This window comes from Zingiber officinale, chromosome 3B (genome assembly GCF_018446385.1).
Source record: "Zingiber officinale cultivar Zhangliang chromosome 3B, Zo_v1.1, whole genome shotgun sequence".
NCBI classification, from domain to species: domain Eukaryota; kingdom Viridiplantae; phylum Streptophyta; class Magnoliopsida; order Zingiberales; family Zingiberaceae; genus Zingiber; species Zingiber officinale.
In genome coordinates, this window is record NC_055991.1 from 8288747 (window position 1) to 8301810 (window position 13064).

The following is a 13064-nucleotide window of genomic DNA, read 5'->3' on the forward strand; positions in this document are numbered from 1 at the left end:
AAAAATAAAAATTTGGAAAATTTTAGAATTCTCGTTTTTTTTAATCAGTCAGTTGACTTGGCGAATCCCTTTCCATCGACTATGTGACTTTATTCGTTGACAAAGTCCAAATAGACGCTTCCCTGGCGAAGACCAATTCGCCTACCTAACCTATTCGCTTCCGTGGGCGCAACCAGACACGACTGCGACTTTCGAAGCTCTGCTTCATGGCGGAGTCGTCGATGGTTTCAAGTGTCGAGCTTTTCCCCCGGCGACGCTGCTGATGATTTTGCTTCCTCTTCTCCGCCTTTCCTTCGGTTGCTCCGCCAGGGATCCGGCATGGCAGAGAGCGGTGGCGGAAGGTGGACGGGTCGGCCGGTGCGATGTCCCAAGTGCGACGATCTCCTCCCTGACCTCGCTGATTTGACGACCCACCGCTGCCGTGGTCCGGCTGCTGCTTTCCGAGGTGAAAAAGATGCCTTTCTTTTCCCCGAAAAAAAAAGTTAGGGTTTAATAAAAATGCGATTTTTACGGTGATACATTCCCGTTTGGCTCTCCATTCGCAGATTCCCCGTGGGAGAGGAACTCCACAGGACTCAATTCGAGAGAAGAACAAGGTAGATTAGGGTTGAATCCAGATGCTGCAAGTAGAAGAAGACCTACCTCAAGATCGGACGATGCAGTGCCGGCATTCTGCCGAATGCCGCCGGAGGATAAAATGAGGTCTAAGAAGACGAATCAATCTCGGATTCATGAAGCTGAATTCGCCAGTAAAGACTCGTTGATGCTTCTGCGGCAGCTCGATGAACTAAGGGACCGTATCAGTAGATCATCTGAGTTTGTGGGAAAACCGATTTGGAAGCTGCCTGCACCGACTGAACGGCCAGTCTGGTATTCCAGTCCGGAGTTTACGAGCAAGCCAAGGGAAAGAGTGGGAGTGTCCGGAGCCTATTCTTCAGGTTTGAATAACGACCACGGAGCATCTAGGAAAGAGTATCTCCATGGACAATTTGATGCAGACCACCGAAAATATAAGCTATTGCTTGAAAGAGTTACTCCCTGCTCGAACACTGATGAAGAACACAATGAAAAAGTGGCAAGAGCTGCATCCTCCAAAACCAAGAGATTGCATCCTTGTCGAGCTTTCGCCGGTGCAACTCCTTTTGTGATATGCTCTAGCTGCTTTGAGCTACTGAAGCTGCCTCAAGTTATTCTTCTCGTGTCAAAAAAACTTAGCAAGTTGCGATGCGGTTCGTGCTCGGAGGTGCTCTGCATTGAACTTACTGGAAATAGGCTTGTTGTGTCTTCCTGTTCGACTATTCCAGAAGCCATTGCCAGCTCCCATGTCAAAGTGAACGGACATGAGCGATATACAGCACAAACTAGTACTAAATCAGATGATTCTTCTATTTCTGAGGAGCATGGTGGCAATAGCTCGTCTCATTTAACATCTAGCCACGAACTTATGGAACGAGAAAGTATAGATTTAACCTATCTAGAGAAGTTGAAGGGGATTTCAGTGGCTTCTGATAGGTCTGAAATTGTAGAAAACCCAGACAGCATAGTCGTATCAGATGTCGCAGATTTACCAATTCAGGACAATTTAACTTTCTCACTATCCAGCCCAAAAAGCATTTCTGAATCTGGTAGCCAGAAGGAACATTCTGATGAAGAAATAACAATCTCCAACAGTCACAAATTTGATCAGAGTTACGAAAAAGGCGAAGCAATTACTGAGATTGATCTATCAGTGAATGACTATTCCATTTCCTCTCAGGATTACCATGGTATAGAGAAACATCAAAATCAAACATTTATTGACAAGACTGACGACTCATTAGTTCTAAACACAAGCCTGGGGGATACAACTCGAATTAATTTGCCAGCGAGAGATGAAAGATCTCAAGTTTGGGTTAATAGCCATCCAATTCCTGATCACTTAGTTTGGAAGGCTGAAAAAAAGGCCGGAACCATTGTTCCCGGAGAATATTGGTAAGATACATCCACTCGTCTCATGAACTGTACATGAAAATTTATGCCAATAGCGAACTTAAAACCATGGTGAATGAACAATAGGTTTTGATGCAATTTTTGTCATTTTTTGATAATATTTCATGCATAACTATCAGATTGTTACATGATCATTCTGTCGAATAGAGATACCGAAAAGCTGCCTAAGATGTTTACTGAGGATGCCGTTTTATTGTTTGGAATTACATTTTAAGGTCATCGGTTAGTAGCATAGCTTGTGACTACCATTATTTTGTATAGTTTTGTTTTGTTTCCTTGTAAAATTATACTCTCTGAATTAGTATCTGCCATATGGTCAAGGTATGATCGATACGCTGGGTTTTGGGGTGTCATGGGACAACCGTGTCTCGGCATAATTCCTGTAAGATGAACTCAATTCTTTCTGTGTCAGTAATCACCTCCTAGCAGTTTTTCAAACTCATTAGTGGGACATGTTGATTTTGTTCAAACTTGCAGCCATTTATAGAAGAGTTCGACTATCCTATGCCAGAGAACTGTGCCGGCGGGAACACTGGCGTCCTCTTGAACAGGAGAGAGCTTCATAGAAAAGATCTCAATATGCTGGTTACTCGAGGATTTCCACTGTCAGCTGGCCGATCATACCTTCTTGATTTTTCGGGGAATCTTTCTGCTGAAATCTCTGGTGTACATCTGGCTAATTTTGGGAAGCTTGCCCCAACGTAAGTTCTTGTGCTACATTTACATAAACTCAATATATTCCTCTACCAATTTTCCCTAAATCCCTCCTAAACTATCAGAAATAGTGTTTTAAATGCAAAATTCAGGTTGAGTTCAAATGCATGATTGGAAGAGACCAGAGTCTCGCAAACTATTACAGAGAAATGTATGAACATGCTAAATCAAATACCTTTCAGAAAAGTTGTTATCAAGCATTTTGCTTGCAAATATCAAAATTTTCTTCGAGTAAACAAAAGGCAACAGGCCTGCCAAATGTTTGAGTTGTTAGTTTCAGGACTTGTTCTTCAGTTCCAATACATGAATGAATCATCTGAACTTTTCTTGGCACTGGACTCTTCTCATTACTTGAGTCATCCATCTTTTCGACAGAGTGAAGAAGACGGGACGGGGATTTGGCATGAGAGTTCCAAGGTCCACTGTGAGATAGACAGACAAGCTAGAAGAGCATGTTGATTTATCAGCAACAATCGGAGACAGATTTATCGAGCAGATTTTTTGCATGGTTTCTGGCAGAAAGCTGCCTAATGGTCCTGCTTCCTCTTGAGCTTCTTAAAGCAACACAAGAAACAGAATCACAAATCTGCAATCATCATATGGATGCAGAGCAATAGATTGTTCTGCCCTGTGTTTTGATACTTCGCATAGTAAATGAATGTAATTATATAAATGTTAAAACTTTTGATCGTGTGATTTGATATTTTGAATTGCTTTAATAGCACTGAAATAAGAATGTTCTTAGTTACCATATGCTTTATGACAAGCAAACTCCTTCAAATGTTCTTAGTTATCGAAACCTCTTCCCCGGATTAAACTTGAAAGTTATACACAAAGAAAAGCAGCATGAATGAAGTGGTTGCTGAACTGAGTTCAAAGCGTGGAAAGCTTTAGTCTTCTTTCACTGCAGGCGTCGGCTTCCAAGGTTCATTAATCCCACCCAGTTGGTTCTATGACAAAATCACCCCACGTAACGACATTAGTTTTTGGGAGGTCGTCATTCCAGTTGGAGCCGTAGTTGTTCGAGCTAGGCAAATCACTCCATCCAACTTCTTGTTGAGCTGTTTCATCCTCCGCCAATTTGGCATCGTTGTCGTTGTAAGGTTGCGAATCTTCGTATTTGGAATCATGTTCAGATGATGCATCATTGATATGGTCATTCTGCGAATCTTCGCATTTGGAATCATGTTCCGATGATGCACCATTGATATGGTCATTCGCCTCTGGTGGTGGGAGAGGACAACCTTGATATGAACCATTATCTGCACAGTGCCTGAGAATCTTGTCCCAATTACAATCCTGCAATGTTAAAGTTGGCGAGTTAAACAATCACAATAAGATGTTAGCAGGAAAATGATTCAGCTAGTTTACTGTCCTTGGAAACTAAATATAGTTAGTATCGACATTGCATCAATCCCGTCCCTTTAGTCACAATGAATAAATTAGGTAAAACTAAACAACACTAGTAAATCATTGACTGGTGCATCCTGATGATATTCTATTCATAATCATTATGTATTCGCCTCCTTAATAAACTTCGCATGGGGAATTTATTCTGTTTCGATGAACACTCACCGTATCAACATAACCAACATAAGAGATAACTTGGACTGACCAGGCTTGAAGAAGATGGTGATGGTGTTAGCACCACATAGAATTTATAATAGACTAATAATAGGTTAAAATGCTGGCAGCTCTACATTAATAGATTAGTGAGAATTAAAATAGCCAAATGCCACTATTTGCAAATTAGGGGCTATACCTTCGTAATGATGTGAGGATTGCCTACTATGATGAGCAGAGATTTAGCACGAGTAATGGCAACGTTAAACCTTCTAGGGTTGCTAAGGAATCCCAATTGGTGCACACGATCGAACTCATTATGCTTGATAGTGGACCTCACTGTAGATATAATTATAACCTCCCTCTCTTGCCCTTGAAATTGCTCCACGCTACCAACTTGCAGTTCTGGCATCTCCAGAGACTCGAGTGCTTTCTTTAACTTGAGAACTTGTTGGCGGTATGGAGTGATCACTCCAATATCATCCTCGCACAGATCAGTATTCCTCCTCAATTTTCTGATGATCTCAACCACTTTACTGGCTTCAATTCTATTAAACCATGATGGATTACTACCCTCCCTTTCATCACATCCTTGAATTCCAATGAAAAGGACAGGGAAGGACTTGTTCGGAAGGTCCATATAGTCATACATTGTTGAGATTGTATCCTCTCTAGAAGCAATCAACTCGCCATTGTAGAAAAGCCTTGAAGGAAGATCCAAGATAGCCGGATGACAACGATAGTTTCTAACCAGTTTTATGACATAGTTCTCGTCAGTGCCTCCATAATACTTGTGCTCGAAAAGCCTATCCAAGAATGATTTTCCCAAACCATAATTCTCAGCTTGTCTTGAATAAATGACAGGTCCCAATTGCTTAGGATCTCCAGCAAGCACGATGACAGTGTCCTTGATACTCAAGTTTGAGATTGGAATCATGGCTTCAGGTTCAGATGCTTGACCTGCTTCATCCAATATGATGTGGGAGAAATGCCCTCTACGAATGCCTTCAGTATATAGTAGCGATGCACTCATGTAGGTTGATATGATGATCTTGTACTTTAGCAAGGCTCTCAGAGGGGGGCATTTGAAAACCATCTCGTCAAAGAAGCAAAAGCGAAGAAAATCAGGCTTCACATCCTCATATGCTCGGCTGGTTGCGTTCAATCGAAACATCTCATTTGTCCGAACACCAGTTCCGTCTCTATCCAAGAGTTTTTCAAGAATATGATCGGCAGCACTATTAGATGAAGCACACACAACGATCCTAGCTCTTTTCTGGGTTTTGTAGAGCTGCAATATAGTTTCAACAAGTGTAACAGTCTTGCCAGTCCCTGGAGGCCCATAAATTACATAAGGGGGAAAACCTTTGCAGCCAAGTATCATTTCAACCGCACAGGCCTGCTCCCTGTTCAGATTTGGATTTATTGGTTGAAAAGATCTTTTGATAGCTCTTCTCTGAGGTGTCTGCGCTGGAAAGAGAAGCTCTGCACCTAAGCTTTCTGCCGCGTGGGCTGCTTGGTACAACCTTCTCATGCACACTCTATTGTACGTGAAGCTGACATTATAAATGTCACCTTCTTGGTGGCGGTGGTGAAAAACATTATCGAATCTCAGGTATATTTCATCTGCCTCCACTCTGTGAATGAAACCCTGAAAAGGTCAGCCAATACTATTAACTTCTTTTTGGTATATTTAAAAGCATAAAGGACATAGTTTGCAGCATAACTAGCATTGATGTTAAAAGATAAACCTGATAAGATTGTCTATCATGTGCATCATCTGTTGCTAGCTGTGCCAACACATGGTCCCCAGAAACCAGCGACGGCCTTTTCTCGGCCAATCCAGGTACCTCTAGACACAAAAAGTAGTTTCCCTTTCTTTTCATAGTTGCACCCACCATGTCGTACCCCCGCATCTCTTGCTGTAAAATTCAGTAACTAGATGATAAATAAAATGAAGGGAATTATATATGATTTCTAATTTTCAGGTTTAATCAGAGTTACCTCAAGATTAATTTCCTCCATGACTAGTAGGGCGCTAAAAAATTTTGCATAGTTTCCATCATTTAAGCCTTCTATAATGACATCAGGAACCTGTTTATTTTCAATCATTTCGCGTAGATCCCGGGGAATATTAAATTGAGGAAGAATGTATCTGTACATTTGACTGTTTGGCCGAGATGGGCGAGGTCCTGCTACATACTGTGTATGTTCAAACATTTTCCTCCTAGAATTTGCTTTGTAAGGCTTGTTGGAAAATAAATCCCGTGAAATGTTATCATCTGCAATCAGAAAAGCAACACGTTCGATTTTCTCATCTTGCAGATCGAAATGAATAACAGAACTATGTAGCCCAATCTCTTTTGGCTTGCATGAAAGCCAAACTTTGAGGGTTTGCCCTGGCTGAAGCACCCTATCTTCCAAATTATAATCACCCACAAAGTTTTGCCTTTCTTCCTCTGTAGCATTGTCAGATGGAGGCTTCATCATTGATAGAACAAAACTGTCCTCTGGATTAGACGAGAAGATCCGGATGCTCCAGAGCACTACCGGATCACTGGTGGTGTTTCTGATATCAATTGATGCTGCCGATGTTTCTCCAATCAGGACAGACTGAGGTTTCCCATGGACTAAGGGGAAAGGGGCAGTAATAACAACAGGACCTTCCAATGGATCAAAATTGTGAAAGGACTTATCATCTTCAAAATCCATAAAACCTATCTCAGGCTTTTCTCCAATTTCAGAGTACTGATCTTCGCAATCATTCTCGCCAAATGTGCTCATTATGAGTTAGCCCTTACTGCCCAGACTCCAATCCTACAAAAGACATCCACTGAACAAACTAACAATGACTATTTTGATCCTTATTCGCGCAATGAACATATCAAAAATGCCTTTACGGGTAAAAAAATATATGACATGTACATAGTATGAACAATCAAGGAAAGCTAACTCAAAACATGTCTCCATAAAATATGAGCAGAAGAAACAGTGAAGATCCTTAAACAACGCAATATGAACATGATATCCAGATGACACTCTTCCAGACTTTTATTAAAATATTCAAAAATAAATAAATAAATAAAAATAAAATCTAAATCGTCAAAGCGATTTCAGAAACCCAAAACGGATGCTTCAGGATCAAATGCCCCCGAAAAAACAATGCAAGCAGTCAGAGGCAAACCCCAAAAGATCACCTTTTTGGAGGGCTTCGCAAGAGATCTAATGGTGGGGGAAAAACATAGGGATTCAGACTAACAGAAAGCATTCACCAAATCGAGATCAATGGAACAACATACCCTCAACCTGGACTCGAATGAAAGGCTTCTTCGAAGTAGGGATTTGGTGATGAAATCGAGCAGGCTGTTCCTCTAGTGCGGGAGCCAGAGAGGAAGAAAGAAAGAGCAAGCATAATTCCTGAGTATACAAAAGGATAATTTAACAAACCGAACCCTAGATTTTGTCTAGACTTCCGATTCATAGTACGGAAAAGTTCAATTTAATCCCTAAAGTTTATTAGGTTTCTTATTGACCCTCCGGAATTCGTTCCATACACTATTCCCTCAACCTTCGTAAAGGAAAAGTGAAAATTTTCTCTTTTAATTTTAATTTCTTTTATCATAATTATTGTCACGCCGTATTGTATAATTATTTGTACTCTCAATTTTTAAGACAATAGTGCGAGGTATGAATGCTTTTTAATTTCAAAATGTGAAATATTTGAGATTGAAATTGTAAAATAGAAGAATATGATGGGAAACAAAAGCTTTTTACGCCCTAAATTTTTAGGGCATTAAAGCAAAAGAAGAAAAGGCCAAGTTGGAAAAGCCCACCGTGGGCCCATGGACGCACGAGAGATTCTTCACCAACATGATAAAAAAGATATTTTTATTTTTTTTAAAAAAAAGAGGGGCATTTTATTAAATATTAAATTAAATATGGTTTAAACCAAATAATATTGTCGCCAAAAATTTGAATTTTTTATAAATCAAACCTCATATTTATAAACAATTACTGTTTGGAAGTTTTCTTAATAAAACACGCACAAAGGCAAGGCAACCAATTGGGGCAACCAAAAACAGCCCATTTATATTTTTTCAATACCTCATAAATATATATATCGTAACACAATTTTTTGAAGCATCATCCTCTAATACTTGTTAGCTAAAATGGACTACATCCTTATTCATTCATGATTCATGTACAATAAGTTTCACGGAATATCGTCATGAACAGACTCCTTGGACAACCGAGAAGAGCACCCGACCACCGCATCATCCACCGTGAGGAAAATCAACTCTTCGCCGATAACATTCATCGCCCCCGACCTATCTAACTTCTTTATAACCTCGCTGCTAGGACTTGCCAATCCGAGCTACACATTTACCAAACAATGGTGAAAACAACACCATGAAATTACAAAAGAAATCTATATATTATTATTAATTACCTGAAGACCCCTCTTTTTTAAACTGTCCTTCAGCTCTTTCAGCATATTAATTCCACTAGTGTCGATAGAAGCCACAGCTGCACACGAATTTAAAATTAAGGGTGTATTTAAAAATTATGTCATAAAAACAATTAAACTGAAAAAAAACAACAAATTCACCAGTAAAATCTAAAATTATGTATTGCAAATCAGGGTTGCCCTTGAATTTCAACTTCTCTTCTTCATCCTCGATCCATCTTTCTAACCTAAAACACTCAAACATATATAAGATATCGAATACAAGCTTTGAACGAATCCTAGAATTTACATGGAAATTACTACTAACCTTTCTTTTAAATAGCTAGCATTGGCAAAGAAGATCGGTGCATCGATGCGGAGGATGAGATATCCGGGGATCGGTTGCGATTGCGGATATTGGTCCGTTCGAACGAATACTGAGGTGTTTGGCATATTGCCTAGGGTGAAAGTTTTGGGCCTCACAATGAATAATAGGACTCTAACTAGGTTAAGTGCAACCTATGCAAGTAGAAGAATTAGAATACAATAACAATAACAACCAAGTCTTTATCGTACGGAGCAATGTGTTAGACTTACTCCGATGAAGAGACCGATCTCGATGCTTCCGAAGATGACCCCGAAGAAGGAACCCATGCAAGCGACAAAGTCGAAGGCGTCGATGCGCCACAAGTTAAACATTTCGCCGAAGTGGATGAGGGGAAGCATGGCGGCCATGATGATGGCCGAAAGGACCACCGAAGGAGTGTGCTGAAACAGCGGCATCAGGAACATGAGGATGATCATCACCATCACCGACATGATGACGTTCGACAACGCAGTCTTGCAGCCGGCGTTGGCGTTCACCGCCGACCTCGAGAACGGCCCTAATTTAGCAAAAAAGCCATCAGTCTCCTAGATCGACCCCACCCCTAAAGTAGAAAAAAAAAAAAACATTCTACCTGCAACGAACAAGCACGAAGTCATGGACCCCACGATGTTCATCATCCCGAACGCGATCATCTCTTTGTTGCCGTCGACGTTGTAGTTGTTCGCTATAGCGAAGATCCTTCCTACAGCTATCGCTTCCTGCAGTAAAATATCACAAAAACATATTTTTAAATTTTATATATTTTTATTATTATTATATATTATTGGGGAATTAAATGTATCTACTTACTGCTAGGCCGATAATTCCAGTGATGATGCCAGCCTTCAATGCAATTGTCAAATGAGGCTGTGTGAAGACTAAGTTGGAGAGTGATGGTGGATTAATACCCTTCTTTAAGAATCCAATCTGCGAGATAAATGACAAATTTTGGATGTTAATTTCATGTGTTATGAAGTATATATATACTGCTCAACACTGATGCTCACCACTTGAACTCCATGGTTCTCGAGGTGGAGGAGGTAAACCACAAGGCTGCCTAGAATCACTGATACCAGTGGAGACAATGCAGCAACCCAAAAGAGATTTGGCTTCTTCTTGCTCTGAAAAAAAGTGATTAAATAACATTTTTTTTCAATATATATATGAGTGATAGTATACGTACTATGTATCTGGTGATGAAGAGGAAGACCAAGAAGCAAATGCCCATCACAGCAGTTTCCCACCTCCACTAAAGAAATAAATAGATAGTATCAATATGTCATTGTTTAATTTGTAGAGAAAAGAGAGAAATTGAGAGAGAGAACCTCGTGGGTTTGTGAGAAAATGGCCCTCAAGACGTTGATGATGTCAGTGGAAGTGGTGAAGTGCTTGAGGCCCAACACACCTTTCAGCTGTTGTAAACACACCAGAGTAGCAGTCCCTCCCATGAATCCCTTAATGACGGAGTGGGACAGGAAATCGATGATGAACCCGAGCCTGATGAAAAATCAGGGAAATTGGAGGGGTTATGAGTAAAATTTACAAAGTTAATTGGGAGTGAGATTTACCTTAAAATCCCCAAGGCGGCTTGGAAGATCCCGCCCAATAAGGTGGCCGTCAAAGCCAAGTGCAAGTACAGCGTCGGGTTCTCCGCCGGCACCACCTCCGACTCCAGCAGCGACGCCATCACCAGCGAGGCCGTCGCCACCGGTCCCACCGCCATGTGCTTCGACGTCCCCATCATCGCGTACACCAAGGGCGGCACGAAACTCGCATCTGCATGCACGGCGGCGTTTGATTAATTTTCTTTTTTAGAATGCGGACAAATTCGGAGAGGTTCGATCTTTCGAGTCGACTCACAGAGGCCCATGAGGGGCGGGAGGTTGGCGAGCTTGGCGTAGCTGATGCCCTGCGGGATGGCGAGGCTGGCGATGGTGACGCCGGCGATGACGTCCGACTTCACCGTGCTAAGGGTGCACTGCGACAGCCACCCCACGACCGGGAAAACGTACGCGAGCGCCGCCAACGTGCGGCGGCGCCAGCCCTTTTCGTGCCGGAAGTCCCGCAGCGGGTCGTCGGGAAAAAACGTCTCCTTCACGTTCGACCGGAACGAATCCAGGAACGGCCGCGCCGGCGGAACCGGCACGCTGCCTCGCCGCCGGGGAGCCTCCGCCGCTTCTTCCATCGCCCTGAGAAATTTTGTCGAATCTGGCGAAATAAAACGTCGGATTAATCGAGCGTTTAGTTGAGTCGAGATGAAATGGATATGGTAATTTGTGGCAGAGGTAATTACCGTAATGCATAAATAGGGTAATTAACTGGCGTAATTAAGGTTTAATGGGGATAAATTTGGAATTTATGAGGTGGATCAGATTGTGACGTGTCAAGATAAAATCGAATTTTCTAAAAATGGAAACGATATTAAAGAAGATTGACACAGCGAAGCAACAAAGACGAGTGAATTTAGAAATTTTTTTTTTAAAAAATCAAGTAATGTTTTTTCTAATTCTGTCTGCTTTTTCTTTTTTTTATTATCTATTTTAAAAGGAAAATAATTTAGGTAATTAACGTGATTAAAAAGTGATTTTTTTAATCATTTTTAGAACTAATTTTATTTTTTTCTTTAAATTTTAAATATAATAATAATAATGAAAGGAATTAATTAATCGGCAGCAAATATTGATTTCGGGTTAATTACTTAATTGATTAATTAAGTCAATAATTATTTATTATTGTTATATCGCTGAAATTGAAATCGGTGGATGTACAAATTAAAAGGTAATTTATATTTAATTAATAAATAGTATCGTCCTTCGTATTTATTAATTATCACAATATTTAAGATTAATTGAATGATTAATCAGATTAATAATAACAATAATATTAATTTAATTAATATTTAAGTGAAAAAAGACACTACTCATGTCACTTCGGAAAAGAAACTCTAAAGCCTAAAGCCTTTGTTCCTATAAAAATGAACCTCACTTCTTTGAATTAAATCATTCTAATTCTCAACTTATAACTCTACTTTGAATCCTCTTTCTCTCTCTTTTTGAAGAGTTTTAAGGTTTTTAAAGTTTATCCAGGTTTAAAATTTATAGTGCTTTTAATATAGGTCATTACATTTTTGAAATACAATTGTTGATAAATCATAAATACCTAGGTAAGATAATATCGTGTTAAATTAATAATTTTACCCATAGGGATAAACTTACAAAAAAAAAGGAGTGTGTTGATATTTAAAGAGATAATTAACACGACGATCAATGAGATTATAATTTATAATGATGATATCAAAAAGGATATGTCTATTACTCTCGATAACTAAAAAGATATGTCAAGAATATAAATGGGACTAGATCCACATCATTATACGAGCTCCAGTGGATCGAGTCTCGATTTATTACCGAGCTGATTAACCAAACACAACTGTTAGATCAACATCATCAATCCAATAATACATACATCAATAAATTTCAACACTTAATAGTAATTGTTTTGATCAAAATTATTATAGCATATTTAAAAATATTAATTATAAAACTAAAAATATTTTAACATTGTTTACAAATTTTCAAATATTAATTAAAACAACTCTAATTTGATCAAAAGTAATCTAATTTAATTAAAATTGATCACATATTATAAACACATGCATTTTTTTAAGAAGGTATAATAAAAAATAGACGAAATAATTTTAATTAAAATTCTTAGAATATATAATAATGGATCAAATTTACACGGAGCAATTTTATTTTTTTTATAAGTAAAAAATGTATATATATTATAAGTCTAAGAGTAGACAATAATAATTAGGTGTTCATATCTAATAAAATATCAGATCCAAATATACTTTTAATGTATTGTATACTTTTTAAAATGTAGGGTCCTTTTTTTATTTTTAAATGGAGCCCTTTTATACCTTTCTCATTTCATATTTCTATTTTATAAACTATTAATTATATCATGATTACTACGATATAC

General features: G+C 39.2%; 3 protein-coding genes across 4 annotated transcripts; 1 reads left to right on the top strand and 2 right to left on the bottom strand.

Moving 5' to 3' along the window:
• The first annotated feature begins 158 nt into the window (after window positions 1-158).
• LOC122055800 lies at window positions 159-3502 on the top strand. Its single transcript, XM_042617428.1, has 5 exons — window positions 159-445; window positions 546-1971; window positions 2311-2371; window positions 2467-2690; window positions 3079-3502. Exons 1-5 carry the CDS (start codon window positions 319-321, stop codon window positions 3134-3136), a joined length of 1896 nt encoding a protein of 631 aa, XP_042473362.1. The 5' UTR covers window positions 159-318; the 3' UTR covers window positions 3137-3502.
• LOC122055799 (probable RNA helicase SDE3) lies at window positions 3400-7695 on the bottom strand. Of its 2 annotated transcripts, none has more exons than XM_042617427.1 (5): window positions 7566-7695; window positions 6271-7083; window positions 6018-6188; window positions 4466-5917; window positions 3400-4002 (listed from the first exon to the last, which is right to left on the bottom strand). In XM_042617427.1, the coding sequence occupies exons 2-5, from the start codon at window positions 7048-7050 to the stop codon at window positions 3634-3636; spliced, it is 2772 nt and encodes a 923-aa protein (XP_042473361.1). In that variant the 5' UTR covers window positions 7051-7083; window positions 7566-7695; the 3' UTR covers window positions 3400-3633. The 2 variants fall into 2 exon arrangements, with proteins under 2 accessions (XP_042473361.1, XP_042473360.1); XM_042617426.1 differs by having other exon boundaries at window positions 6271-7099.
• Window positions 7696-8479: 784 nt separating this feature from the next.
• On the bottom strand, window positions 8480-11265 carry LOC122054654 (sulfate transporter 3.1-like). Its single transcript, XM_042616099.1, has 12 exons — window positions 10941-11265; window positions 10649-10856; window positions 10406-10577; window positions 10264-10329; window positions 10088-10201; window positions 9891-10007; window positions 9673-9799; window positions 9311-9597; window positions 9042-9232; window positions 8876-8961; window positions 8717-8793; window positions 8480-8641 (listed from the first exon to the last, which is right to left on the bottom strand). The coding sequence occupies exons 1-12, from the start codon at window positions 11263-11265 to the stop codon at window positions 8480-8482; spliced, it is 1932 nt and encodes a 643-aa protein (XP_042472033.1).
• Window positions 11266-13064: the final 1799 nt, after the last annotated feature.

What these genes read in the sequence shown, in the direction of transcription:
- LOC122055800 (XM_042617428.1), top strand. Translation starts at nt 319, where the DNA reads ATGGCAGAGAGCGGTGGCGGAAGGTGGACGGGTCGGCCGGTGCGATGT. An exon ending in CGTGTCTCGGCATAATTCCT is followed by an intron (nt 2,372 to 2,466) that starts GTAAGATGAACT and finishes TCAAACTTGCAG; the next exon opens with CCATTTATAGAAGAGTTCGA. An exon ending in TTTGGGAAGCTTGCCCCAAC is followed by an intron (nt 2,691 to 3,078) that starts GTAAGTTCTTGT and finishes TCTTTTCGACAG; the next exon opens with AGTGAAGAAGACGGGACGGG.
- LOC122055799 (XM_042617427.1), bottom strand. Translation starts at nt 7,050, where the DNA reads ATGAGCACATTTGGCGAGAATGATTGCGAAGATCAGTACTCTGAAATT. An exon ending in ATGATAGACAATCTTATCAG is followed by an intron (nt 5,918 to 6,017) that starts GTTTATCTTTTA and finishes TGACCTTTTCAG; the next exon opens with GGTTTCATTCACAGAGTGGA. An exon ending in ATCCTCACATCATTACGAAG is followed by an intron (nt 4,003 to 4,465) that starts GTATAGCCCCTA and finishes TTAACATTGCAG; the next exon opens with GATTGTAATTGGGACAAGAT.
- LOC122054654 (XM_042616099.1), bottom strand. Translation starts at nt 11,265, where the DNA reads ATGGAAGAAGCGGCGGAGGCTCCCCGGCGGCGAGGCAGCGTGCCGGTT. An exon ending in TTTTCTCACAAACCCACGAG is followed by an intron (nt 10,330 to 10,405) that starts GTTCTCTCTCTC and finishes TTATTTCTTTAG; the next exon opens with TGGAGGTGGGAAACTGCTGT. An exon ending in TCTTCATCACCAGATACATA is followed by an intron (nt 10,202 to 10,263) that starts GTACGTATACTA and finishes ACTTTTTTTCAG; the next exon opens with AGCAAGAAGAAGCCAAATCT.